Below are 27,772 nucleotides of genomic sequence, written 5' to 3'. Positions count from 1 at the left end.
TCAGACAGAATCCACTCAAATTCCAAGTTGATTTTTTATTTGTTCAAGAGATGTGAGCATCACTGGCTAGGCCAGCATTTATTGCCCATTCCTAATTGTGATTGAGAAGGTGGTGATGAGCTGAAGGTAATGGTGTTGTACAGAACTCCCCACAAAAAATACTTTTGTCACTGGACAATTCCACTTGACTCAGCTATTTTTCTGAAGGCAGGATAATAGATTCTAGTGATGAGGATATTTGCTCCAGGGATGACAGCCATCTTTGTAATTTCCAACTGCTACTTCAACTGAATCCACTTAGCCAGTGAACCCCCATAGAGCATCCTGTCTCAGCTACTAAGGCTACAATAGGCTTCAGCGCTAACTTTTGCATAGTGGTTCTACTGCTATTAGTGAAAACAAAGCTGTCCATGGTAAGATGTGGACTTTCTGCAATGGGCTTGAGGTTTGAAAGAAATGGAAGACAAAACAATCCAAAGAGACATAATAGGTCCAGATCTTAGTATTAAGGCAAATGAGTGACTATTTGAAGTGGCAACATTACAATGTTTGAGCTTTAAAGAAAAATACTTTATGATTTAATGTGCCTCAGCTCTGATTAACATGTACTCTGTACTTCTGTATAATGTGGGCTTTTGCAACTGTAAGTTATTGATAATATGTGATACATCTACATTGCAAATCCCATTCTTTTTGACTTCCATAAACAGATTGGAAAAATTAACTCTTGTGTCTCTGAAAGTATCCTGACTTTTAGTGGTCTCTGTACAAAAGAATTAAGTATGTTTAAGTCAAAAATATAAACCGTAAATATTGCAACTTTTTAATTTGCTTTCCAGTGCTTTTGCTACCCTAGAGGAAGAAGCTTGCACGGAGTTGGTGCCATACCTTGGTTACATACTTGATACTCTTGTCTTTGCTTTTAATAAATATCAACACAAGAATCTTCTAATTCTGTATGATGCTATTGGAACCCTTGCTGATTCAGTGGGGCACCATTTAAATAAACAGGTAAGGGAAAGAAAATGCTGCAGCATGATCAATTATCTGAGAGGTTAGCAAAGACTGAACCAGCTGGGGCTGTCTTCTGTAGAAAAGAGATTGAGGGGGTGATCTGATGGAGGCCTTTAAGATTTAAAGATTTTAAAGGGTTTGATAGGTAGAGGTAGAGACAATGTTTCCAACTATGGGACTCTCTAAATTAGGGACCATAAATATAAGATAGTCGCTAATAAATGAGTGATTAGAATGTGGAACAAGGAATAGTTGATGTAAATGATATGTATATGTTTATGGTGAAGTTAGATATAGTCATGAGGGATAAAGGAATAGATGATTGAGCAACTAGCGTTAGTTGAAGAGAATCGGGAGGAGATTCATGTGAAGCATTACCACCAGCAATTAGGCTATATGGCCTGTTTGTGCTGTGAATTATGTGCAAGATTCACTTAAGCCAGCTGTTTACTCTTAAGTTGAAATGTTCAAGCTCTGTGATACTGTTTTGGTACTCACTTTCAAATCCAGATTTTTCACTGAAGATTTTTACTGCTTAATTTGAAATGCATCATGCATGCATTAACAACATTTTGTGTTTGTTCTACTTACTCTCATGATTTCTTCTGTCCTGTATGCAGGAAGAATAGAAAAGCAGCATATTACTTAAATGGCGAGAGATTGTAGAAATCTGCAGTATGGAGGGATCTGGGTGTCCTGGTACATAATCACAAAAAGTTAGTATGCAGGTACAGCAAGTGATTAGGAAGGCAAATGGAATGTTGTCGTTTATTGCAAGGGGAATGGAATATAAAAGTAGGAAAGTTTTGCTGCAGTTGTACAGGGCATTGGTGAGATCACATCTGGAGTACTGTACAGTTTTGGTTTCCTTATTTAAAAATGACATCATTGCAATAGAAGCAGCTCAGAGAAGTTTCAGTTGACTGATTCCTGGGATGAAGGGGTTATCTTATGAGGAAAAGTTGGACAGGTTGGCATGTATCCATTGGAGCTTAGAAGAATGAGAGCTGATCTTGATGAAATGTATAAAATCCTGAGAGAACTCAGTAGAGTGGATGCTGAGAGAACATTTCCCCCCCCATGGGGGAGACTAGAACTATGGAACGTAGTTTAAAAATAAAGGGTCTCCCATTTGAGACGCAGATGAGGGATTCCCTTCCCCAGGGAGCGATCGAGACAGGGTCATTGAATATTAGACATATCTGTATTTTTAAGGCTGACTTAGATTCTTGACTAACAAGGGAGTCAAAGGGTCTGGAGGTAGATAGGAAAGTAGAGACCGCAATCAGATCAGCCATGATCATATCAAATAGTGGAGCAGGCTCGAGGGGCCAAATGCCTATTCCTCCAACTTCATATGTTTGGATGTTTAAAGTTTCTACTTCTGTGCTCATGGTAAAATATTTTCCAGATTCAGTTTTTTTGGTTTAAATATCGCACGCACCAGGTTTAGAGAAAAGCTTTCATTACTCTTTCTGTAATTGGCTATAATTCCAAGTTTGAAAAAAAAAATCGAAATTGATGTCATTTCTAACATAAGAAATCGGAGTAGGAGTAGGCCAGTCGGCCCCTCGAGCCTGCTTGTCCATTCAATAAGATCATGGCTAGTCAGATTATGGCCTCAACTTCACTTTCCTGCCTGCCCCTACACCCCCCCCCCCCCCCCCCCAAAATCCTTTATTCCTTTGTAGATCTTCTCCTGCCCTCCCAGCTGCTAGTGATGCAAACAAATTTGCCATGTCCCTTCACTGAACAATCAAAGAAATTCTTAACTCAGGTTTTTTAAAGCATATTTTCAAAACCTTTCTAAACATTCATGGGTATGTGACTTTTCAAAAGGACAGGCAGGAAGAAAAGGGCAGTGGATTGCTTTGTTAGTACGAGATGGAATAAGTACAATAGCAAGAAATGATCTTGGATCGGAAGATGTAGAATCCATATGGGTGGAGGTAAGAAATAACAAGGGGAAGAAGACACTGGTGGGAGTAGCCTGTAGGCCCCCTAACAGTAGCTATACGATAGGACAGAGAATAAATCAGGAGATAATGAGGGCATGTAAAAATAGGCAGTACATTAATCATAGGTGACTTTAATCTTCATGTAGATTGGGAAAATTAAAGTGGCAGAGGTAGCCATGGACAAGAATTCATTAAGTATATTTGGGACAGTTTCCTTGAACAATATGTTGTGGATCCAACCAGGCCAGGCTATTTTGATCTGGTAATGTATAATGAGGCCGGTTTAATAAATGATCTGAGTAAAAGATCCCCTAAGAAACAGTGACCATAACATGATTGAATTTAGCATTCAGTTTGAGTGTGACAAACATGGGGCAGAATTTTACATTCAGCGTGCGGGCACACGCCAGAATGTAACGTGATGCGCAATGATGTCGGGCATGCATTCCAACATCATTGCACTGTCGCGCGATATTTCATTCGGCAGGTGCGCGCTGGAGTCGGCTGCACGCCTGCTGATAATTGAAAGGCCTATTAAGGCCATAACGAACTAATTAACTTCAAATTTATACTGCCCATCCAACATAACAGCTGGTGGGCAGGCAAAAAGGCCAAGTGGCCTTTACGTTTTTTAGAAAACCTCATCCATGAGCGGGATGAGGTTTCCTAAAGCTATTACAAATTAAATAAAAACTTTCTTTGAAAAGTAAAAACATGCCCCATCTCATGTGACACAGTCATGTTTCATTAAATTTTTAATCTTTTTAAAAAGCTTCAATCCCCCGAGGCAGCTCTGTGCCTCGGAGATTGAAGTGCTCTTTCGCGTGCACGCGCGAAAGAACTCTGGACTCTACCCTCCCCCAGCTCGCACAGGTAGCACTACCGCTTGCAATCCACGCTGGTCGGGCCTTAATTGTCCTGCCTGCATGAAACCGTGGTGCAGAGCCGATCGCGGGCAGCGGTCGGCTCCGCGACTGCTCCCACCAGGCCTGCCCGACCAATGTAAAATCCTGGCCATGGGTCGGAAATAACTGTGTTAAACTTAAATAAGGGTAGTTACAAAGGAATGAGGGCAGATTTGGCTGGAGTTGACTGGGAAAGGAGTTTAGCAGAAAAGACAGCTGATGAACAATGGCAGACATTTAAGAAAATAGTTCATGACTCGCAACAAAAAATATTCCCTAGTGAGGAAGAAGGATTCTAGGAAGGGGATAAACCAACCCATGGTTAACCAAGGAAGTTAAGGATAGTGTCAAATTGAAAGAAAAAGCATACAATGTGGAAAAGATAAGTGGCAAGCCAGAGGATTGGGAAAGTTTTAAAAAAACAACAAAAGATGATCAAAAAAATAATAGAGGAAAAATAAACTTTGAGGGTAAGCTAGCAAGTAATATTAAAAACGGACAGTAAGAGCTTCTTTAAATATATAAAAAGGAAGAGAGAGGCCAAAGTGAACACAGGCCTCTTAGAGAATGAGGCTGGGGAAATAATAATGGGGAACCAGGAAGTGCCAGAGGGGTTACATCAGTCTTCACGGTGGAAGACACTAGCATTCCAACAATACTAAATAATCAAGGGGCAAAACGGGAGGAAATAAATACAATAACTAGCACTAGAGGAAAAGTACTAGGGAAACTAATGGGGCCAAAGGCCAATTAGTCCTCTAGACCTGATGGGTTGCATCCTAGGATATTAAAGGAAGTAGCTGCACAGATTCTAGAAAAGTCCCAGAAGATTGGAAAACTGCCAATGTAACGCCCTTATTCAAAAAGCGAGGAAGACAAAAAACAGGTAACTATAGGCCAGTTAGCTTCATGTCTGTCATTGTGAAAATGTTAGTCTATTATAAAGGATGTAATATCAGAGCATTTAGAAATGCATAATATAATCAAGCAGAGTCAGCATGGCTTCATGAAGTGGAAATCATGCCTGACAAATTTTTTAGAATTCTTTGAGGAGGTAACAAGCAGGATAGATAAAAGGGAGCCAGTAGACCTAATATATTTGGATTTCCAAAAGGTGTTCAATAAGGTACCACACATAAGGCTACTTCAGTTGAGAGCCCATGGGGTTGGGGGTTATATATTAGCGTGGATAGAGGATTGGCTAACTAATAGAAGACAGAATTGGGATAAGGGGGGCATTTTCAGGATGGTAACCTGTAACTAGTGGAGTGCCACAGGGATCAGTGCTGGGGCTCAATTATTTACAATATATGTTAATGACTTAGATGAGGGAAGTGCATGTACTATCACCAAGTTTGCAGATGACACAAAAATAGATGGGAAGGCAAGTGGTGAAGATGACACAGTCTACAGAGACATATAAACAGGCTAAGTGAGTGGGCAAAAACTTGGTAGATAGAATATAACATGGGAAAATGTGAAGTTATGCACTTTGGCAGGAAGAATAGAGGAGACGACTATTATTTAAATGGAGAAAGAGACTGCAAAAAGCTGCAGCACAGAGAGATCTGGAACCCTTGTGCATGAATCCCAAAAAGCTAACATACAAGTTCAGCAGATAATAGGAAGGTAAATGGAATGTTGGCCTTTATTTCAAAGGGAACGGAGTATAAACTTAGTAAAGTCTTGCTAAAACTATACAAGGCATTAGTTAGACCACACCTAGAATACTGTGAATAGTTTTTGTTCCCTTATCTAAGGAAAGATATACTGGCATTGGAGGCAGTCCAGAGAAGTTCACTAGGTTCATCCCCTGGGTGTGGAGAGATTTTCTTATGAGGAGAGGTTGAGTAGGTTGGGCCTGTACTCATTGGAGTTTAAAAGAATGAGGGACAACTTTATTGAAACATATAAGATTCTTAGGGGGCTTGACAGGGTAGATGCTGAGAGGTTGTTTCCCCTTGTGGGAGAGTCTAGGACCAGAGGGCATAATCTCAGAGTAAGGGGTGGTCCATTTAAGACAGAAATTAGGAAGAATTTCTTCCCTGAGGGTAGTGAGTCTGTAGAATTCTTTACTGCAGAGGGCTGTAGAGGCTGGGTCGTTAAGTATATTCAAGGCTGAGACGGACAGATTTTTAATCCGTAAGGGAATCGAGGGTTATGGGGAAAAGGCAGGAAAGTGGAGTAGAGGATTATCAGATCAGCCATGATCTCATAGAATGGAGGAGCAGACTCGATGGGCCGAATGGCCTACTCCTCCTACATCTTATGGTCTTATATAATGTGGAATTTCTAGAAATCTTTTCTGATAGCCATATTAACACATTAGTTAAAATAAACTGAAACTTTAGAATAATGGTCCAGATTTTGGCATCAATGGTTGCCCTTAGATCTTCATGCCTGGGCTTTTGCAATAGAACCTCCGGTGATTAAAAATACAAAAGTGTGGTGCCCTTTACAGAGGATCTGGTCAGGTCAAGCAACCAAGTATCTCCTTAATTAATCAGAATGAAGAGTCTTTACTGAGACATGCAGAGCCTAAACCAGAAAGTATAAGCTCGAACAGTTCAATCAATGTCAAATTGGTTCATTCAATGTCAAATCGTGTACAGAAAATGAAAGGGAGAGAAAGAAAAGGGATTGTGAGAGAAATTAAGCAAAATTAATTAATAAACTTTTGAATTTTTTAAAATATCCAACAATAATTAAAATATGAAGGATTAAAATTCCATACTGATGAAACTAAATTTTCAGTGCCGGAGTGGTTTGGTAGTAAATAAGACATACTGTGCCATTAAAAATTCACTTACACTTCAGCGGTACAGTCCTTACATTTTCTGGCATGATTAACTGGTAAATAAGTATATTAGCCATAGCTTATAAAAGGGATCTCTTTCATACTCCAACTTCATGCCCTTCTACATATAAGAATGTTGAATCTTAGTAAAATATTGTTATAGCAAAGCTTCTGGATGGACAATGCAATTTCGACAGCAACTTCCAGATTTTAATATTTATTTGCATGTGTATGGTCGTCAGAAGCCTGATTTACTCATTAATAACAATGGGCGCTAATAATCATACCTTTAGACTGCAAAATCTGGGCCATAATTGTTCCAAGCATAGAAAAAAATTTGTGATCATTGATTAGTGCTAATTTTGTGTTGAGTTCATTTGAGATGCTTTTCATGTCAAATAATTTACAGTATTTCAGTAGAGCAGTAAAATTGACCATCTTTGCCTTTCTCATAAGGAGTACATTCAAATGTTGATGCCTCCTCTCATTCAGAAGTGGAATATGTTGAAGGATGAAGACAAAGATCTTTTTCCCTTGCTTGAGGTATGTAGAGCTTCAGTGTATTATTTGCACAAGAACATTTATCTTGGTAGATTTTACTGAAATAGCTTTGAGTTCTTGAATCAGTTGAGAGTGCAGATGATTGTGTCCTGGGATGGTTGTTGTGTTCTTTCAATTTTGTTACTGCTATGTCACTCCCTTTCAACTGGTCTCTTATTATAATTTTTAAAAATATTCCTCTTGCCTTCACCCTGCCACTTTGGTTTATTCACTCTAGGTCGCGTTTTTTCTCTACTGCCTAACCCCTGCCTAAAGGTTTAGAAAAACTGGTCCGACTGAGAATGTTGTTCTTCAAACACAGCCCCATGACACAGCCAGTTGCTTTTATCTTCTCTATTGGCATCATAAACAAGTTGAAAGTACACTTAAAAATATCAGCACTTAATACAGCACCTGATACTGAACATGATGCTTTCCATAGGTGCTGTTTCCTCTTGCTTTATTCTGTTTTGATGCAACACTTGTATCTTCTTATATCTTGATCATTTGTGTCTCTAATTTTCCCACCCTCATTTTTTTTCCCCCTTAAACTTAGGATTTGCTTCTTTCTGACCCTTGCTTCTTGTAATTTCTCTTAACACTTTTCATGGTAGCCTCCAGTGCAAATAAATAAGTCCTGCTGACCTGCCTGGTTACCTTGATTGCTTTTGTTATCCAGCTTCGATCTCTTCTAATTAAAAATAATTCGCCCTTCTCACTAAATTCATCGGTACCCTCCTAACCTGATACAGTAGGACTTGTCAATTACTTGTCGAGCAAGATTAAATCTAACTTCCCTAATGATTGAGATCACCAAATTCATTGTTCATCACCAACAATAGCTTCTACTGATTGGACCATTGTGTATGACAGTTTCCTTTGCTTTCTTAAAAAACCTTTGAATAGCTCACTTACCCATCCTGTACCCCTAGGAATAATTTAACCAACTCAACATTATACTCGCTTCAGTCCAATTTGTAGATTTTGTTTTTACTGGACTTTTCGAACCACTATTTCAAATAAATCACTGAGAGAAAAACCTGCGGCAGGTTACACACCAGATTAAATTTATTTGGCACTCTTAGTCTGCCAACTGAAATAGTCGACAATTTTTGACTACTAATCCCAGGTTCAACTGTTGCTTTCACTCTTCTGACACTTCTATTTGTGTCCATGAATTAATTAATTTCTAACTGGTATGGAAGGTTTCATACCTTCACCTTTACCTCCTGATACTACAACTCATTTCAATCATGCCCCTCATTCTATCCTAAAAGTTTTGCTTCTAAACCTGACACCTTGATCTGTTTGCAGTGTTTCAAGTTTTTTAATTTCTGTAAAACCTTCATCAGTGCTCAATTGGAGAGCTGGTGCAGACATGATGGGCTGAATGGCCTCCTGCGTTGTAACAATTGTGTGATTCTGTGATGTTGCTGCATGCATTGCTTTCAAACATTAGCATCATTTTGACATCTTGCCTGTCTGGCACTTCTGTTCTCTTGAAAAAGCACTTGTGTAAATTCTGTGAATCCGTTTTCATGCTGCTTCTAGCTTAGTGGTGCAGTCACTGGCTGTAAGAGCTAAAGAGAAAGTTGACTTTCATTCACCCTTCTCCAGTTCTAATCTCAATGATCTGGATAACTATTGTGGTGATCTGGTCTGTGTGGTTCAAGTCACACTGGAAGCTCAGAGGTGTTAAGGAATTGTTTGTTTGCCAGGGGCGGCTTCTCCATTTCCTGTCAAATCTAGTTAACAGTTGCTATGTTCATGGATTTATCCTTGGCCTTCATTCCTCTGCTGTTACTCTTGACTTCACTGTCTGTTTCGACCTCCATTCATTCCCACACCTCCATTGCTAAAGTTAACTCCCAAGAAGCTCAGTTTCATTTTTGTCAAACACTCTTTTCCAACACAAAGTTTGGTCAAGACTTGTATTTGAGAAGACTCTGCTGGCACATCTCACATTTCTTAGATGCAGACATGCTTTGTCACATTACTTGTCCAACTTGGTACCAGATGAACAGAAATTTCCTCCAACTAAAAACATTGGGAATACTGAAGCCATTCAGTATTGGCTCAGTCCATGCCACAAGCCCCATTCCCTGACTGCTGATATGACCCTTCTCCCAGGCCACCGTGTGAAGCTGAATCAGACCATTTGCACCTTGGGGCCCCTGTGTAACCACAAGATGAGCTTCTGGCTCTCTATCCTGTCCAAAACAGCCTATTTCACTTCTTTAATAGTGCCTGTCTCTGCCCTGTTTCAACTCAAGAGTCTTTTGTCATTAGGAAACATGGAATATGGTAGAAACCTGCATGAGTATGTAAAATAACAATTTTATAAAATACTTCAACATTTTCATATTTGCATGATGTATTATGTGTTGACCTATTATACATGAACTTTAATAATTTATTTGCTGAATGTTATGATGCTGCTTTACTTCTGTTTTGATTTTACTGGTGTTTGGGATCATGTTAATATTCAAGAGTTTTATATACCTGTTCATGGTGTTACGACCCTGTTAGGGACCATTAATATTTCAAGAAGAAATCTGAACGCCCAGCAATTAACTAACAGAACTACGCCACAAGATTTCACGAATTATTCACTATTATTCACTAAAACACTATTCCCCTGCCCCCCTGAAGAGTTCCCTTATTACAAAATGTTTAAGGTTCATTCACTCTCCCTGGGATCAGATCAAAAGATATATCACAGTTGTCTGGAATTCACTCTGATTTCTCTTCAGCCTTCCAGCATCCTCCAAGGTACAAGATTTCATGGGGGCACTTCCATTAGCCTTTGCTAAGCGACCTTCCAATTTCTTTACAGACCTCATTACTCTGGATTTCGCAGTTCAATCATGGGTGTCCCTGCGACTCTTGCTCAGTGGTTTAAAACATCTGAAAACACCCTTGGTTTCCATTAGCCTACTGCTCTGGTTTCAAACTGCAACCAAGCTGATTACTTCCAGAACTCCAACAGCAGCAAGATCATGTTTTGTTATTAGTATGGGCTTCATCCTGTATTCACTCCAGGACATTGCTGCAGGAGTTCCTCAGGGTAGTGTCCAAGGCACAAACATTTTCAGCTACTTCATCAACGACCTTCTCTTCATAATTAAGGTCAGATGAGGGAATTTCCAGTGCTGATTGCACAATGTTCAGTACCAGTCGCAATTCCTCTGATGCTGAAGCAGCCTGTGTCCATATACAGCAAGATGTGGACAACATTCAGGCTTGTGCTGATAAATGGCAAGTAATATTCATGCCATACAAGTGCCAGGCAATGACTATCTCGAACAAGAGAGAATCTAACCATCTCCCCGTGTAATTCAAGGCATTGCTATCACTGAATCCACCACATCCTGGGGGTTACCCTTGACCAGAAACTGAACTGGACCAGCCATATACATACTGTGGGTACAAGATAAGGTCAGAGGCTGGGAATTCTGCAGTGAGTAATTCATCTACTGGCTCCCCAAAGTCTGTGTACCATTTACAAGGCACAAGTCAGGAACATGATGGAATACCCTCCACTTGTCTGGATGAGCACAGCTCAAGAAGCTTGACACCATCCAGGACAAAGCACCACTGCGGAGCACAGTGACAGCAGTGTGTACCATCTACAAGATGCACCGCAGCAACTCACCAAGGCTCCTTCAACGCATCTTCCAAAATCGTAACCTCTACACCTAGAAGTACAAAGGCAGCAGATGCATGGGAACACCACCACCTGCAAGTTCCCCTCCTAGTCACACACCATCCTGACTTGGAACTATATCGCTGTTCCTTCATTGCTGCTGGGTCAAAATCCTGGAATTTCCTTCCTAACAGCACTGTGGGTATACCTACACCACATGGATTGCAGCAGTTCAAGAAGCTGGCTCACCACCACCTTCTCGAGGGCAATTAGAGGTCATCAATAAATGCTGGCCTAACCAGCTACACCCACGTGCTGTCAAAGAATTTTTAAAAACCTGCATCACATGCACTAACTGCATTGAATGCTGAGGTCACTTTGGTGATTTGATACAAATGCATTGGTCTACAGTCTTGACTGTAATAGAAGAAAAGCAAAGGGACAACTAATGTTCTACCCACTTGAAATCTAATAATTTCATCTATTTGAAGTGGCCTAGAAGCATTTGCATTCACTACAGATCATAAAAGTTGCTATAATTACATGATTCCTTGTTACAAAAGATTTTCAGACCTTTTCGTCTTCCGCCACTCTCATCCCTGCAGCCTATCTATGTCCTTTTGCAGCCAATTTGTATCATCCTCACCGTTTGCCATTCCTCCAAGTTTGGGATCAATGGTAAATTTTGAAATTTTACTGTGTTCCAATACCCAAGTCTTTATATATGCATATAATATATATTAAAAGAAGCAGTGGCCCGAGCACTGACTCCTGGTGAAACAGCACTGTCTAACATCCTCCAGTCTGGAAAATAACCATTTATCATGTCTTGCTGTTTTCTGTCCTTAAGCCAATTTTTTATCCAAGCTGACACTGACCCTCCCGTTCAATTTTGTTAACTAGCCTTTTATGTGGTACTTTGTCAAAGGCTATCTTAAAATCCATATAGAGAATATGGAAGAATCCACAACATTCTCCTCATCAACCTACTCTAATACTTTATCAAGAAATTGTTAGATTAGTCAAGCACTATCTGCCTTTTTACAAAACTGTAGACTTCTTAATTCACTCAAACCTCTCTTAAATGTCCATTAATTTTTCCCTTGATGTTTCTAAAACCTTACCTGCCACTGATGTTAAACTGACCGGCCTGTAGTTATTAGGCACGTCTTAACACCATTTCTTGAATAAGGACGTCACATTTGTCTCTCTGCAATCCTCTCCTCCATATCTAGGGAAGATTGGAAGATTATGGCAAACGCTTCCACTATCTCCACCCTTGTTTCCTTTAAAACCTGGGGTGCAAGCCATCCAGACCAGGTGACTTATCCACTCTACCCATTAAATCCTGTCAATCAGTTTTCACCCCATCTTTTTTATTTACATGTCCGTTTCTACCAATATTTTGTTAGAGTTCGTGAAAGTTGTTGTTGATGCAAGAAAGAAACAAATCTAATGAGCAATCTAAAATAACAAGTTAGACTCAATGTTTCTCTTTTTTCCTTCTGTAACAGCAACAACTTATATAGCACCTTTAACATATTAATCCATCCCAAGGTACTTCACAGGCATTATAAAACAATATATGACACCAAGCCATATAAGGAAATATTAGGGCAGATTATCAAAAGCTTGTTTAGAGATGGGTTTCAAGGATTGCCCTAAATGAGGAAAGCAAGGTACAGAGGCAGTGTGTTTTAGGAAGGGAATTCCAGAACTTTGGGCCCAGACAACTGAAGCCACTAATAGTGGAACACTTAAATTCAGGGATGCTCAGGAAGCCAGAATTAAAGGAGCGCAGTTACCTCTAAGAGTTTTGGGCTTGCTACAAGTAGGCATATATTTTCAAAACTCAACTTCCTCATTTATATGTCTACAAAATTTTGCTCTTGTTGCTATGGTCTGACTGAATAAACATGCATAGTACACATTTTTCATTGGATTTCTAAATATTAATGCAGCAACAGTGCCTTGTCATATGCACTCTCCCCTCTGTCTCCTTTACAACTTTTACCACCTGAGGCCAACATCCAAATAAATATTTTTCTGTGTTTCTCTTCCAGAGGATATATCCAGGAAATAGTCTCTGATTAGCTTTATACTGATTAAATTCTGTCGTAATGGTATCCGGTGCACATGTAATTTGGTGGGCTCATTGGTGCTTAGTCTGGCACAGGTGATCTGCACTTGTGAAAACCCAATTTAAATAATAAAGGGGCAACTGGTATTGCAGAATGAAAGTGGAGCAAGGAGAATAAAATTAACATCAGTAAATGAACTGATATTTGGCAGCTGATTCAGTGGGACAAAATTTTCAAAATTATCAGCATTAGGAAATGTGACAGTCCCATTATTTAAAATTATAAATGTTATGTGATACAAATGAATGGATAATTTCTGGAGATTATCCTTCCCTAATGTACAGGTTGCACCATAATGGATCAGCAATCCCTGTCTGCTTTTAAAACTATTGTCTCCTGCTTTCTGAAATTACATTGCAGAGGATAATTTGTTAATGGAGCCGTTTAGGATGTCTGCCTTCAGTGTTGCAGTAATGCTGTAATGAAGGCTCCATTTTATAAATTGAGTGATCAGATATAGCATTATATTAAATCTAATATGTTGTGTGTTACAGTGCCTCTCTTCTGTTGCCACTGCCTTGCAGTCTGGCTTTCTTCCATACTGTGAACCTGTGTACCAGCGTTGTGTAAATCTTGTCCAAAAAACTCTCTCCCAAGCTATGGCAAGTATTGTAATACTATTTATAAATTGTCCAAGAAAACAATAGTTTGTTATATAAAAATAAGATGGTCATCCATAAATCCAGTAGTAAATTTAGAAGGAACTTCTTTACCCAGTGAGTGGTTAGAATATTGAACTTGCTACCACAAGGAGTTGTTGAGATGAATGGTACAAGATTCATTTAAGGGGAAGCTAGATATACGCATGAGGGACATAGGAATAGAATGTTTTGCTAATAGGATTAGTTGTTGTTGTGTCGAGCATTTCACCAGCTGAACCAATTGGATTGAATAGCCTATTTTTGTGCTGTAAATTCTATGTAAAATTAGTGACATTTTTAGCAAATTTAAATCAATTTGTTCATCTTTCCTTGAACTTTTTAATTTATTCAATATCCACTCATATTAATTTTGAATGAGTAATGCTTACTGGATTAGCTATACACTAATAGTTCAGTCAGGAAATATTGAGCCTCCTTTTCAATACATTGGCTCTAATTTTGACTGATCTTTTCCCCTTTTTTAAATTTATGAAGCCTTAATGAAGGTCTGTGGGCCATAGTACATACAACACAATGTCAAGGTTGGAAGGAAAAGAAGATAAGACTAGGTCAATGGAGTAAAGATTTCTGACACTACTTAGGTATACATTTAGATTCTATCTACAGATGACCGTCTAGGTGTATATAGTTTCAGACAGACAAAATCAATGTTATTATGATCCAAAGCAAAATACTGCAGATGCTGGAAATCTGAAATAAAAACAAAAGTGCTGGAAAAACTGAGCAGGTCTGGCAGCATCTGTGGAGAAATAAAGTTAACGTTTCGAGTCTGTATGACTCTTCAGAGCCCTGAGTTTTTCCAGCACTTTTTGTTGTTGTTGTTGTTATTGTGATCCACATTGTTTTGCTATCTTATTCTGTACTTATGTCATTGGTTCTTGTATTGCAGCTGCATGGTTCTCAGCCTGACCAGTGCGAGGCCCCAGATAAAGATTTTATGATTGTGGCACTTGATTTACTGAGTGGTCTGGCTGAAGGCCTTGGAGGAAGTATTGAACAGCTGGTAGCACGGAGCAATATTTTATCATTAATGTACCAGTGCATGCAGGTAAGTAAATGTCCATTAAAACTGATTATTTTTCTAACTCCCAAAAAGAAACCAAAACTATGATTTTTTTTTTCCTTAACTGTAGGATAAGATGCCAGAAGTACGACAGAGTTCATTTGCCTTGTTGGGTGATTTAACAAAGGCCTGTTTTCAGCATGTGAAACCTTGTATTGGTATGCAATGTCTTCTTTGTTCACTTGTCTGTTTTACTATTCGAGTAATGTAAAATTCATCGCCGAGAAAATAAATTACAGAAAGCGTGTTTTGATGTACACATCATGGCATATTTTTTAATTGGACATTGATTATGACTTCAACTTTGTTTCTTTTACAGCTGATTTCATGCCAGTTCTTGGAACTAATCTGAACCCAGAGTTTATTTCAGTGTGTAACAATGCCACATGGGCAATTGGAGAGATCTCCATTCAGATGGGTTAGTATTTGATGTATATACATTAAGCTGTGAACTTGGTAAGAAATATACCTTTAGAACTAGAGGTGTTTTCAGCACAAAAGGAGGCTATTTGACTCCTTTTACCTGAGGCGATTCTTTGTTAGAGGAATCGAAAGCTAATTCCCCTTGTCTTGTTCTTTCCTTTTTAATCCTGTAATCCCCTCTGCTTCATATGTTTGTTCATTTTTTCCTAAAAGATGTTGTGGTCTTTGCTACTATTCCCTGGGCAAAACCCATGCTGTAACAGTTCTGATGCCACCATTTATTCATAAATGAGTTCCTCTTAACCTCTTTCCTCACTTAGACTTTACATTGATGCCCCCCCGCATTACTGATTCTCCAACCAAAAATAGTTTTTCCCTATACACTCAAGTCAAAGACTTCATAATTTTGAAAAAATGTTTTAAAATTCTTTCTTGCCCTACTCTGCTCCAGTACATTCATTCTTTCCTTATAAACAAATTTTCTCACCCTTGATAACTTAGTAAATATGGGTATGGTAGAAAAATGGTTATGTACCCGGATTAGTAATCCATGAAACACAGGTGGCCTTGGAGAGCCCTCAACATTGAATTTGGACTCAATAAAGTCATGGACAAAGGAAGCCTGTTGATTGTCACCTCCAATGGTCCCACAGCTGATGAATCAGTACTCCTCCATGTTGAACACCACTTGGAGGAAACACCAAAGGTAACAAGGGCACAAAGCATACTCTGGACTGTCGCGACTTCGAAGTCCACCACCACTTGGTGGTACCACCACTTGGTGGTACCACCACTGATCAAGTTGGTTGAGTCCAGAAGGACATAGCTGCCAGACTGGGCTTTTGGCAGCTGATGAGAGAACCAAATCAAGGGAATAACCTACTTGCCCACATGCTCGCAAATCTACCTTTCACAGATTTACCTATGATAACAATGGAAGAAGTACCACTACACAGTTCTTGTAGAGACCAAAGGCAGGATATTCTGCACCCGTCCTCTGCCAGGATCTTCTGGTCCTGCCACAAATCAGTGGACATCTGGCTGGGGCGCCGCCTCGCCCGCGGCAGGTCCCGCCCGGAAAGGGGCCGGAAAATCCTGGCCTAAGTTTCATCTTCACACCTGAGGACACCATCATGTGTGGAAATATCAGTGCGTTAGGATAAGTTACGAACAAATCTAGCATCTCTCACTATGTATCCAGGCATTATCAGAATTGTGTACCACCACAAGCTGTGACTTCATGGGTCAGCAGATCACTCATTTCCCCCATCACCATCAAACCAGATAACTGACACTGGTTGTAGAAGAGAATGTAGACAATAACAACGGTCATTCCTGAAAATGAGTTGCCAACCTGGTGAAGCTACAACATGGGACTGCATGCATATTAAACAGAAAAGGCAGGGTGCTGTAGATGGACAGAGCTAAGCAATCCCATGGATCAGACCAAAGCTTTGCAACTGTGCTAGATCCATTTGTGGGTGGTGTTGGATAGCTAAGCAAATAAGACGGGGTGGGGGGGAGGGGGTCCATGAACTTTCTCAGCCTCAGCATTGCCTGAATCCATATTATGAATGTAAAAGACTAGGCTGAAGCTTTTGCAGCCATCTTCAGCCAGAAATGCCAAATGGATGATCCTTCTCCTGAGATATGCACAACATTTGCTCATTTTCAACAAATTAATTTCATGCCACTTGATATCCAGAAACAGCTGAGTGCACTGGACACAGTGTATGTACCCCACACATCCTTTCTTTGGTGCAAAAAACCTGTGCTTCAGAAATAGAAGCGCTTCTAGCTGAGCTGTTCCATTATAGCTACAACATTAGCATCCACCCCACATTCAGGGAAATGGCCCAATATATCCTATCCACAAAATGCCAATCCAACCCAACCTACTGCCAATCCAAAACAGATTGATGGAGGGAGTCATCAACTATGGTGGGAAGTGAATTTACTACTAACAACTTAACTGGAGCAACCACATAAATATCATGGCTAATAGAATAGTCACAGGCTGCAGTACTTGCCTCATCACCTGACTCCCCATATCATCTTCACCACCTGCAAGGCACAGCTTGATCAGAAATGCGATGGTATAATCCACTTCCCTGGATGGGTGCAGTTGCTCAAGTCCAACACCATACTGGGCAAAGCAACCCATTTGATTGGCACCCACTCATAAAGTTACATATTGATCCCTACACCTGTAGTACAAAACTTGAGTATTGCTGAAAAAAGAGACGTTACCTAAGCTTTTCGTCTTGGTACTCATCAGGATAGCTCGCAAGAAATTACCAAACTTAACAGGGAAACAGCAATTTATACTGCATGAGAAAAGTGCGGATTGGTTGGCAAGTGGACTGTGGTAGAGGCGTTGCCATGGAGAATACAGTTTGAGCAGTTAGCTGCCCAGCTTTGTTCAATTCAAACTGGGCAGATCGACTCTGGCTAGGGCATTGCCCTGGGGAATGAACCAGGGAATGACTGTTCCCTAAGTTTTTGTTTAAATGAAAAAGGCACACAGTGTGCACATGTTCATACTGTCTGCAAAGGACAGGGCCCAGTGTGTGAATATATATGGCTTCGAGCATGTATAAGTGAGCCATACTGTGAGCCTGACTTAAATTGGTTTTCAGTGTAGTTCTTAGCACAATCAGGATTGTTTAGCAAGTGTTGTCCAATCACGGAGTCACATCTAATGTTGGGCATTACGTTTTGAGTTTTGGAAGCACGGGCTGGTTGGGTACGGTCAGTACTTTGCTTGTTGTGAACAGCTGAAGGGTTGTGTTTGATGCAATCTACCGATCATTGGGATGTACAATCTATATATCGGGCATCGCACTAGCACCGAAATTCGTATAACACATTGCTCATTTGTGTAATAGACAGGACATCTTTTTGGTGATCCTTACACTGCCAGCATGCCGCAGCCACAGTGTGCACTGTTTAGCAGATGCACCACAGCAAGTTGCCACGTGTTCTTCGACAGCTCTTCCTAAACATGCAGCCTTCGCTGGCCATGATAATGAGTGCAGCAGATATAGGCAGACACTGTCATTTCCAAGTCACAGTATACTGACTTGGACATTGATCTCCATTCCTTCCATGTCACTGGGTCAAAATCTTAGAACTCCCTGCCTAGTGACCTTATGGACGCACTATCATTGCTAACAGCAGCAGTTCAAGAAGGCCCACCACTATGACCCCAAGGGGAACTAGGAATGGGTAATAAATGTTGGCCTTGTCAACGGCTTTCATATCCTAAAGAATGATTTAAACAAACCTCTGGCTTCACTTTGATTTTCTGTACTGGCATACCCAAAGCTACACAATACTTCTAACTCCGTTGGAACCACCAATGAATTGGCATAAACAGATCAGAGTGTTGAATGTGTGGCAGACAGATTTTGATTCTTGGAGCACTGGCACCAGTACTGGGGAAAGAACAATAAAAATAGAAAATGCTGGAAGTACTCAATAGGTTAGGCAGCTTTTGTGGACCCTTTATCAGAACTGGGAAATATTAGAGATGTAACAGCTTTGAAGCAAGAGAAAGTGGGAATGGTGGAGAAAAGAACAAAAAGGAAGGTCTCTACCAGGATGAATAGAAAAATAGAATGGTTACAGCACAGAATGAGGCCTTTTGGGTTATCAAGTCTGTGCCAGCTTTCTGCAAGAGCACTTTAGCTAGTCCCACTCCCCTACCTTTTCCTCCTCCCATCAGAACTAAGAGGGATCCCTAACCTTTTTTTAACTACCATCATGACCTGAATCCTTTAACAAGTTACGTAAATACAACATATTGGTGCAAAGCCAAGGAGAGTGGTGATGGGACAAGTAAACAAACAAAAGATATGTCTGGAGCAGTTATGAATGGCAGAATGATGAACAGCTGACGTGGTGAAAGCGAGAAGAAAAATGAGTAAAACCATAAGAGGGAGCTGTTTTGTCAGATAGGACTCCATATAAACCAGGCTGGCACCAGTATCCTGGTGAATTGAATAACTAAGGCAAGTGATAGGGTTTAAAAGTCAAAGCCATAGGGCAGTGTAGTGACAGGGAGGGACAGAGAGTTTGGTGGTAATAGTGCATCGGCAAATAAGATCAACCTAGTGAAAATGGTAAAAATTTAAAGGCACTTTATCCAAATGCATGAAGCATTCGTAACGGTAGACAACAATGCACAAATACAGGTAAATAGATTTGATGTAATGGCCGTTACAGAGACATGCTTGTGTGATGACAAAGGTTGAGAGCTAAATATTTCAGGATACTTCTTTCAGAAGAGATGTTGGCAAAATGCGAAAGGGGGTGAGGGTGATGTGGTGTGGTGTGTGGTAGCCTTACTAATAAAAGATGACACAAGAATAGTAATGAGGAAGGATCTTGGCCTGGATGATGAGTAAGTAGAATCAGTATGGTGGAGATGAGAAATAAAGACCAGAAAACACAGGTGGGATTAGTTTATACACCATCTAACACTTGTTATACAGTGACTATAATATGATAGAATTTCATATTAAGTTTGACATTTTTGGGTCCAGAACTAGTCTTAAATTAACTTAAAGCCATAATCTAGGTATGAGGGCGTGAATTGGTCAAGGTAGATTGGAAATCAGATTAAAGTTATGACAAATATTTCATAGCTGCATTGAAAAGTAAAATAAACCACATATGTAAAAAGAAAAGAGAATCGTGAAAGTAAACACGGACCTCTTGGAGACACAACTTATATTGACAAATTAGGAAAAGGCAGAGATATTAAACAAATATTTGTGTCCATCTTCACAGTATAAGACACACAAAGCATACCAGAAATAGTGGAGTACCAAAAATCTGATGAGAGTGAGGACCCTAAGGTAATTAAAGTTGGTGAACAGAGAGTATTGGAAAAATTAGTGTCAACAAATTCCCTGAATCTGATGGCCTAATCCTAGGGATAAGATATATCCTAGAGATAGTGGATGCATTGGTTGTGACCTTCAGGTATTCTCCAGATTCTGGAAAGACCCCAGTGGATTGGAAATGTAATGCTGCTACTCGAGAAAGGAGAAGGCAAAAAGGGGATCGAGAGGCCAGTTAGCTCGACATCAATGTTCTGAAAAATGCTGGAATCCATTATTAAGAAAATGATAACAGAGCACTTACAAAATCATAATATGATTAGACAGAGTCAAATGGTTTTATAAAACGGAAATTTATGTTTGACAGGTGAGTTTTTTTGAGAATGTAACTAGCAGGGTAGAGAAGGGTGGGTGGGAGCCAATGGATGTAGATTTGGATTTCCAAAAGGCATTTGATAAGATTCCACATAAAAGGTTATTGCACAAGAAAAGGTTTCGGAGTTAGTGCAACATGTTAACATGCTCTTTTCTAAGACATGGTATCTATGCCGTTGTTGGAGTGAGGATTTTGGGTGATTTTCATTGACTTAGATTAGATGCTTTATGTGACAAATTGTTATGTGTCAATTCAAGAAACTGAAATGAACTGAAGACACCTGGAAAAGTCTGCACTATATATTCCATCCCAAAGGCCTCCAGTAGTCTGTCAAGGACACAGTGGAGCATCCGGTGCTTAGAATCAGTTGATGAGTGGGTGTTTAAAGCTCATCCAAGCCCTCCATCTGTTTGTTCTTGTGCATAATTTGATTGGTACCAAGGCAAAACTTCTGCATTGTGACTAATCTACAGATTAAAGTACTTGCCTGTGCTTTGCTGACAGCTAAGCTCTGATTGCTCTTTCAGTATTAATTTATTTCTAAAACAGTTACTCTAGATATTTTTAAACCGCATAAATCATTTAATAGCACGGAAGGAGGCCATTCGGCCCATCATGTTGTTCACTGGCTCTCCAAATAAGCAATTCACCTAGCGCTATTACCTGCCGCCGCCTTCAACCCTGAACATTCTAACTTTTCAGATAACAGTCTAATTCCCTTTTGAATGCCTCAATCGAACCTGCCTCCACCACACACTCAGGCAATGCATTCCAGACCCCAACCACTCACTGCGTGAAAAAGTTTTTCCTCAAGTCGCTTTTGCTTCTTTTGCCAATTACTGTAAATCTGTGCCCTCTCACTATCCATCCTTTCATGAGTGGGAAGTTTCTCCCTATCTAGTCTGTCCAGACCCCTCATGATTTTGAATACCTCTATCAAATCTCCTCTTAAGGGAAAACAGTCCTAACTTTTCCAGTCTATCTTCATAACTGAAATTCTTCATCCCTGGAACCATTCTTGTAAATCTTTTCAGCACTCTCTCCAATACCTTCGCATCTTTCCCAAAGTCCGGAGGCCAGAACTGGACGCAGTACTCTTGCTGAGGCCGAACTAATGTCTTATACAAGTTCAACATTCCCTCCTTGCTCTTGTACTAAATGCCCCTGTTAAAGCCTAGGCTACTGTATGCTTTATTAACCGTGCTCTCAACCTGTCCTGCCACCTTCAATGACTTATGCACATTTACACACAAGTCCCTCTGCTCCTGCACCCCGTTCCTTATTTTATATTGTGGATCCACGTTCTTCCTTCCAAAATAAATAACTTCACATTTCTCCACATTGAACTTCATCTGTCACTTGTCCGCCCATTCTACGAGCTTTTCAATGTCCTTTTGAAATTCTACACTATTCACTGTTCACGATGCTTCCAAGTTTCATATCTGCAAATTTTGAAATTGCGCCCTGTAGACCAAGGTTTAGGCCATTATATATCAGGAAGAACAAGAGTCCCAGCACTGACCCATGGGGAACTCCACTACAAACCCTCCTCCAGCCGGAAAACATCCACTAACCACTACTCTGCGTTTCCTGTTACTCAACTAATTTTGTAGCCATGTTGCTACTGTCCCTTTTATTCCTTGAGCTACATATTTGCTCAAAGTCTGTTGTGCGACACTAGATCAAATTTCTTTTTGAAGTCCATGTACAGCACATCAAGAGCGTTGCCCTTATCAACCCTCTGCCTCTTCAAAAAAACTCAAGTTAAAACACTATTTTCCCTTAACAAATCCATGCTAGGTTTGCTTAATTAATGCGCATTTGTCCATGTGACTATTAAATTAGTCCTGAGTTATTGTTCCTACAAGTTTCCCACCACTGAAGTTAAACTGACTTGTCTTATCTTTACACCCTTTTTTGAACGCGGGTGTAACATTTGCAATTCTCCAGTCTTCTGGAACCACCCTCGAGTCTAAGGAAGACTGGAAAATTATGTCCAGTGCTTCCACAATTTCCATACTCTTCTCACTATCCTTGGATGCATCTCATGTGGTCCTGGTGCATTATCAACTTTAAATATAGACAGCCTATCCAATACCTTATCAATTTTAAATTCTTCTAGTGTATTAATTACCTCCTCTTTCACCATGGCTTTTTCTTCCTCATCTTCCTTGTTTATTTTTTAAAAATTGTATAGAATCCTCCAAATTGTCACATGTATGTTTGCTAAATGAACTTGTAAAAAAACTGACGTTCAGCCATGAAATATGAAATGGACTAGTGGATCAATTACGTACTGAGTAGAATATTTTAAGTACAGTATTTTATTACAGCATCTTGCTGCTTTCTATATATGTATATGTTGTATAATTTTATTTTGAAAAATAATTATTTTGTACTTTGCCTTCACTGCAATTGAAAAATATGTATTTTCTTTTGCTTTCTCCCTGGGGAGGGGAAATGAAGTAAAATTCCTTCCAACTTTGCTTTTGTCATTCGTAAGTGCAGTTTGTATTTCCACCTGTTCGCAGAACAAGTGTATAGAATTTTAAAACATAACGGGTGAAGAACTGCCTTCAGCTAGTAAAACTCTTCACTCCGCTAATTTTATTTTTTCACTAGGGATTGAAATGCAGCCTTATGTGCCAATGGTCTTGCACCAGCTGGTGGATATCATTAATAGACCTAACACACCAAAAACATTACTGGAAAATACAGGTAACTCAAATAATGATTTTGCAGGATGTTTAATTTGTTGAGTATTATTTTCATTAGAAATGTTTTAAATATATCTGAAATGGCTAAAAATAGATTTTTAAACTGCATAATTAATAATGTGTGTTGACTATTGATAGGACCATGTTGGCCTGTTTATAAGGCAGCTATTCAGAATTAGTTCTACTACATTGCTTGATTTTAGCTTTTAGTTCAGGCTACTGGTCTCAGTGAGCTATTAAAAAGGGATGGTAGTTCTACCTGTTGGGGTTGTCCTCTCAAGGGACTCTTAGGTTCCACTCTGATTAGTATAAAAATGTTTAATTTCTGCTCTTCTCTGTATTCATTGCATAGCGGAATGAATCTTTACAAGCCTTAAATTTAGAAGTACTGAACAAGCTTACGATATTGGGTTATGAAATTTACAAAACTTTTCAATATCAAAGGGTATTTTGTCTAAATGTTTGACTTACAAAGGTTAGCCTTGAAAGTGAAATTTAGTAAGATAGAAATACAGTGGGCTATCATTGCATTATTTTGAGGCTTGTAAGTGCGTGATAATTGGAACAAGCTTGTTGATTTACTGTCAGATGCATGGTCTAATCAATTACCTTGAGACATTATTGATAAATCAGCTTTTTAAGAACTATGCAGATTATATTTAATGTTAAAAATGAATCTATTAAAATGGTTATAAAAGGCACAAGTCAAGAACATGATGGAATACTCTCTACTTGCCTGGATGAGTGCAGCTCCAACAGCATTCTCGAAGCTCGACACCATCCAGGACAAAACAGCCCGTGTGGTTGTCAGCCCATCGACTACTTTAAATATTCGCTTCCTCCACCACCGGTGCAAAGTTTTGGTAGTGTGCACCATCTACAAGGTGCACTGCAGCAACTTGCCAATCCTCCTTCAACAGTACCTTCCAATCTACGACCTCCACCACCTAGAAGGACAAGGGCAGCAGGTGCATGGATGTTCCACCACCTGCAAGCTCCCCTCCAAACCATACGCCATGCTCACTTGGAACTATATCACTGTTTCTTCACTGTCGCTGGGTCAAAATTCTGGAATTCCGTCCCTAACACATTGTAGGTATATCTACATCACGTGGACTGTAGCAGTTCAAGAAGGTGGCTCACACCACCACCTCATGGCAGTTAGGAATAGGCAGCAGATACTGGCATTGCCAGTGATGCTCACATCCTATCAATGAATAAAAATAAAATTGTATCTATTATATTTTTTCTGGCATAGACATGATAATGTACAATTGGCGCACTAGAATGCAAAGAATCCTGTGGGTTATTCAGCCTGTCCCATCTTCCCCCAAATAACATCACTTATAAAAAAATATTGTTTATCTAGATACAACTGATAGCCCAGTTGTGCTTCCTTTCACTTTGGATTTTTGATATCCAAACATTTCAGAACTCATGGGCTGTGAAATTTCTTGTGCTTATTCTGGTCAGCAACTCAGAGCATAAGGCTGAAGCAGCCTTATGCACTCATCACTTCTATCAGATTTTATTTTGTGTGTTATAATATGTATTTATTAAACTAAGGAATAATCTGTACCAGATGTAATTAGCATATATATCTAAATCTCTACATGGTTTAAAGTATTCCGTACACTAATAGTTACAAGACCATTTAAAAAGAAAAACTTTCGTATAGCACTTTTCACGACCTCAGGACAGGTAACAAAGTGCTTTACAACCAATTAAATGTTTCTGAAGTGTAGTTACTGCTGTAATTTAATGAATCTGTTTACATTTGTTTTGTACAGAACTTGCATCTGACATGGGGTTCATTTGACTCCTTTAGCAAACACCTTTTGGTAGCTGCTTTGATCGTTAATGAATATCTAGAATAAAGGACATTTATGTTCATAAGCTTGTTCCTCTTTCTCAGCATTTAAGTACTATTTAGGTTCTTCAAATGTAGATGCAGACGTGCAGTGAGACACTGCACAGCAGCAATAAATGTGAACAAAATGTTGCACGTTTAATGAAGGATAACTGATCAACTGTCCCTTTTCTAAATATGCTGTATTGCGGCCGGTTTGAAGAATTACTTCACAAAACATTGTGTGTAACCCTCTTGTCTTAAAGTAAAATGAAATTTAGTATTTCTTTAGTTTGTGCAATGCAACAACACTTGCCCACTGTGTGTACTACATATAAGCTGACAGTGCTTTCTTAGTTCAATTCCACAGTACACATGAAAAACAATTACTAGTTGGTCCTAGTTCTTGATATGGTTTTAAAATGTCACATGCTTTGGCAGTCTGGTTTCTTAGCTATCTCTTTTTTTTTCTAGACATACCTGCCTTTTATAAAACAGAAATACTACAGAAGCTGGAAAACTGAAATAAAAAGAGAAAATGCTGGAAATACTCAGCAGGGCAGGCAGCATCTGTGGAAAGAGAAACTGGGTTAATGTTTCAGGCCAACCTGTTGAATCTCTAACTTCTAGTTCTGACGAAAAGCCATCAAGCCTGAAATGTCAACTCTGTTTTTCTCTTCACAAATACTGCCAGACCTGCTAAATGTTTCCAACATTTTATTTTCTCTGCTTTTTTTTCTGCCTTTCACAAATCTGTCCCTTATGGCTAGAGCTAATTCAAACTTTCTGATAAGATTACAGAATTTTAACCATTTTCTCAGGAATCTTCTCGAGTGAAGTGTTGCAATAAAAAAATTATAAAAATCAATTTCCATACTTAATGCGATTTTTAAATAACCATTGGCATTTTTAGAAATTTGGTTACAAAGTAAAAAACACAGTTTTCTGTTGAATGCACTATTCAAATTGCAAGTTTATTTTGTGTGACTTTCATGTGACACAACTTGCAAGAAATTTCATATCAATTGGCATACTCTGTACAGTTTGATCAGTATATCCTACACTGAACTTTATTTTTGAATGAACATTCATCTGCTTTTCTGCATGTCTCATCAGATTGTTCATGAATGCTTGTTTTAATGAGAATGTTGCATAGTTTGTGTCTCTTGAACATAGGTTTCCTTCCTCTGCTTTATATGAATCTGCTGGATTTTTGTAATGTCCTTGTAGTTAGCTTGGAGTAATCCTTAAACCATTACTTTTTCTTTCTGAATGATAACCTTTCGTGAGTTTAAAGAGGAACACTTCTAAAACACTTGGTTCATTTCTATACTTTATGTAGTTGAGTTTTGGAATTACTTAAGTGGATATACAAGGCCTTTTGAAAAGAACACAAGCTTTTAAGTTAAAGAATTTCTAATTCAAGATGTTCTTTCTGTTTTAAGGAAAATTGTTAATTTTCTTTCTACCATCAGTAAGCAATAGATTTTATTGTAGCCTATACAGCAATTTTGAAGGTTATAGTAACTTATTCCTTTCCCTTTCATGGTTCTCAACTTACTGGCAAAAATGATCCTTCTTAATTACTAATCTATAGGAAACACAATAATTGTGATTTTGATTTCTGAAGACTGATAAAATGGCATTTTACATTATATCCAAGTTTAAAATTATGCGCTCATTCATTGCTATCTAAATAACAGTAAGTGCTTCTGTATTTTCCCTACTTAGCTCAGGTTGAGTATAGTGGCACATAGCATACAAAGTGAGGGCAAGTTTCTTTTTGTGGGGGGCAGTTATACTGTCACTTTTACATAAACAGTGATTTTGCATGTGTGGTAATATAAAAGTAACATTATAATGTAAGAGACTAATGAATACACAGAGGCCCTTTCTAGGAATCTGCTTCATACTGGTTTGAGTTTTCAGAATGCAGTATAATTGCAGCTTCATAGAGAAGAGAGCTTGAAATTTGACAGTAATATTAAAAGAATGCAAATTACAGCCTTATTATTCAGAAAAACATCCATTGAAAGAAGTCTATTTGTCAAAACAGTCCAGCAATTGGAAGGGTTATTGAGTTTGATATTTCAGGTGGACTCATTTTTGTTCAGTTGGAAGGGTTAGTTTAAAATTCAGGTGTGCTTTGGGAGTGTTCCCTCTTTTGACGTACTTTTATTTATTTTTTTAAAGATTGCACCATAACTTCTGCCTCCCTTCAATGGGTGGTAGTTAATCTAATAATCAACACAAAAAGATGATCTTAATTTTGTTATCATACACAGATTCTGTTGATTTCTGTTTCTGAGTTATTTGTTGTTTTTTCTTTATTTTTCTCCTCCCCCTCATTTGCTCATGTCTTGGTTGGCGTTTGGTGGTGTATAACCGTGATTGCGTTACCGTAGCAATAACAATTGGTCGTCTTGGTTACGTTTGTCCTCAAGAGGTGGCCCCCATGCTACAGCAGTTTATAAGACCCTGGTGTGTATTATTCAATCTTTATTTAATTCATTTTCCTCTTCACTCTTTCTCTATCTCTTTCTCACTTATAGCAATAGTTTTCAGTTGATTGCAAATTCACAATCCTTAACCATTGCCAACCATGTGACTAATCTTGTCCTATCAGGTTTGTGATTTTTCAGTAGCACCGTTATGTGTGTATTTTTATTTTATGTTGTGGCTAACAACTAACTGATGCATGGGATAAGATTGTCACATGCTTGCCGTGTTGAGAAGCTTGATTATGAACGTAAAAGCATTAAAGAAATTTTCATCAGAATGATAAATTGCATGCAGAAATCTTTTTTAAAGAAAGTAATAAAAATACAGAACTT

At 39.0% G+C, this 27,772-nt stretch overlaps 1 protein-coding gene across 4 annotated transcripts in view; it reads left to right on the top strand.

The window, feature by feature from the left end:
- tnpo1 (transportin 1) overlaps positions 1-27,772 on the top strand; it is a 192,949-nt gene that overhangs the window by 147,670 nt on the left and 17,507 nt on the right. For all 4 annotated transcript variants that reach the window (XM_078564104.1, XM_078564093.1, XM_078564123.1 and 1 more), the window contains exons 14-21: positions 840-1,011; positions 7,131-7,217; positions 13,496-13,603; positions 14,553-14,711; positions 14,797-14,884; positions 15,046-15,144; positions 22,995-23,090; positions 27,344-27,419. In XM_078564104.1, the coding sequence (XP_078420230.1) occupies positions 840-1,011; positions 7,131-7,217; positions 13,496-13,603; positions 14,553-14,711; positions 14,797-14,884; positions 15,046-15,144; positions 22,995-23,090; positions 27,344-27,419 (885 nt within the window). The remainder of the gene's footprint in view (positions 1-839; positions 1,012-7,130; positions 7,218-13,495; positions 13,604-14,552; positions 14,712-14,796; positions 14,885-15,045; positions 15,145-22,994; positions 23,091-27,343; positions 27,420-27,772) is intronic.

Source organism: Cetorhinus maximus, chromosome 2 (assembly GCF_964194155.1).
Source record: "Cetorhinus maximus chromosome 2, sCetMax3.hap1.1, whole genome shotgun sequence".
Lineage (NCBI taxonomy): Eukaryota > Metazoa > Chordata > Chondrichthyes > Lamniformes > Cetorhinidae > Cetorhinus > Cetorhinus maximus.
This window is presented reverse-complemented; position numbering and strand designations above follow the sequence as displayed.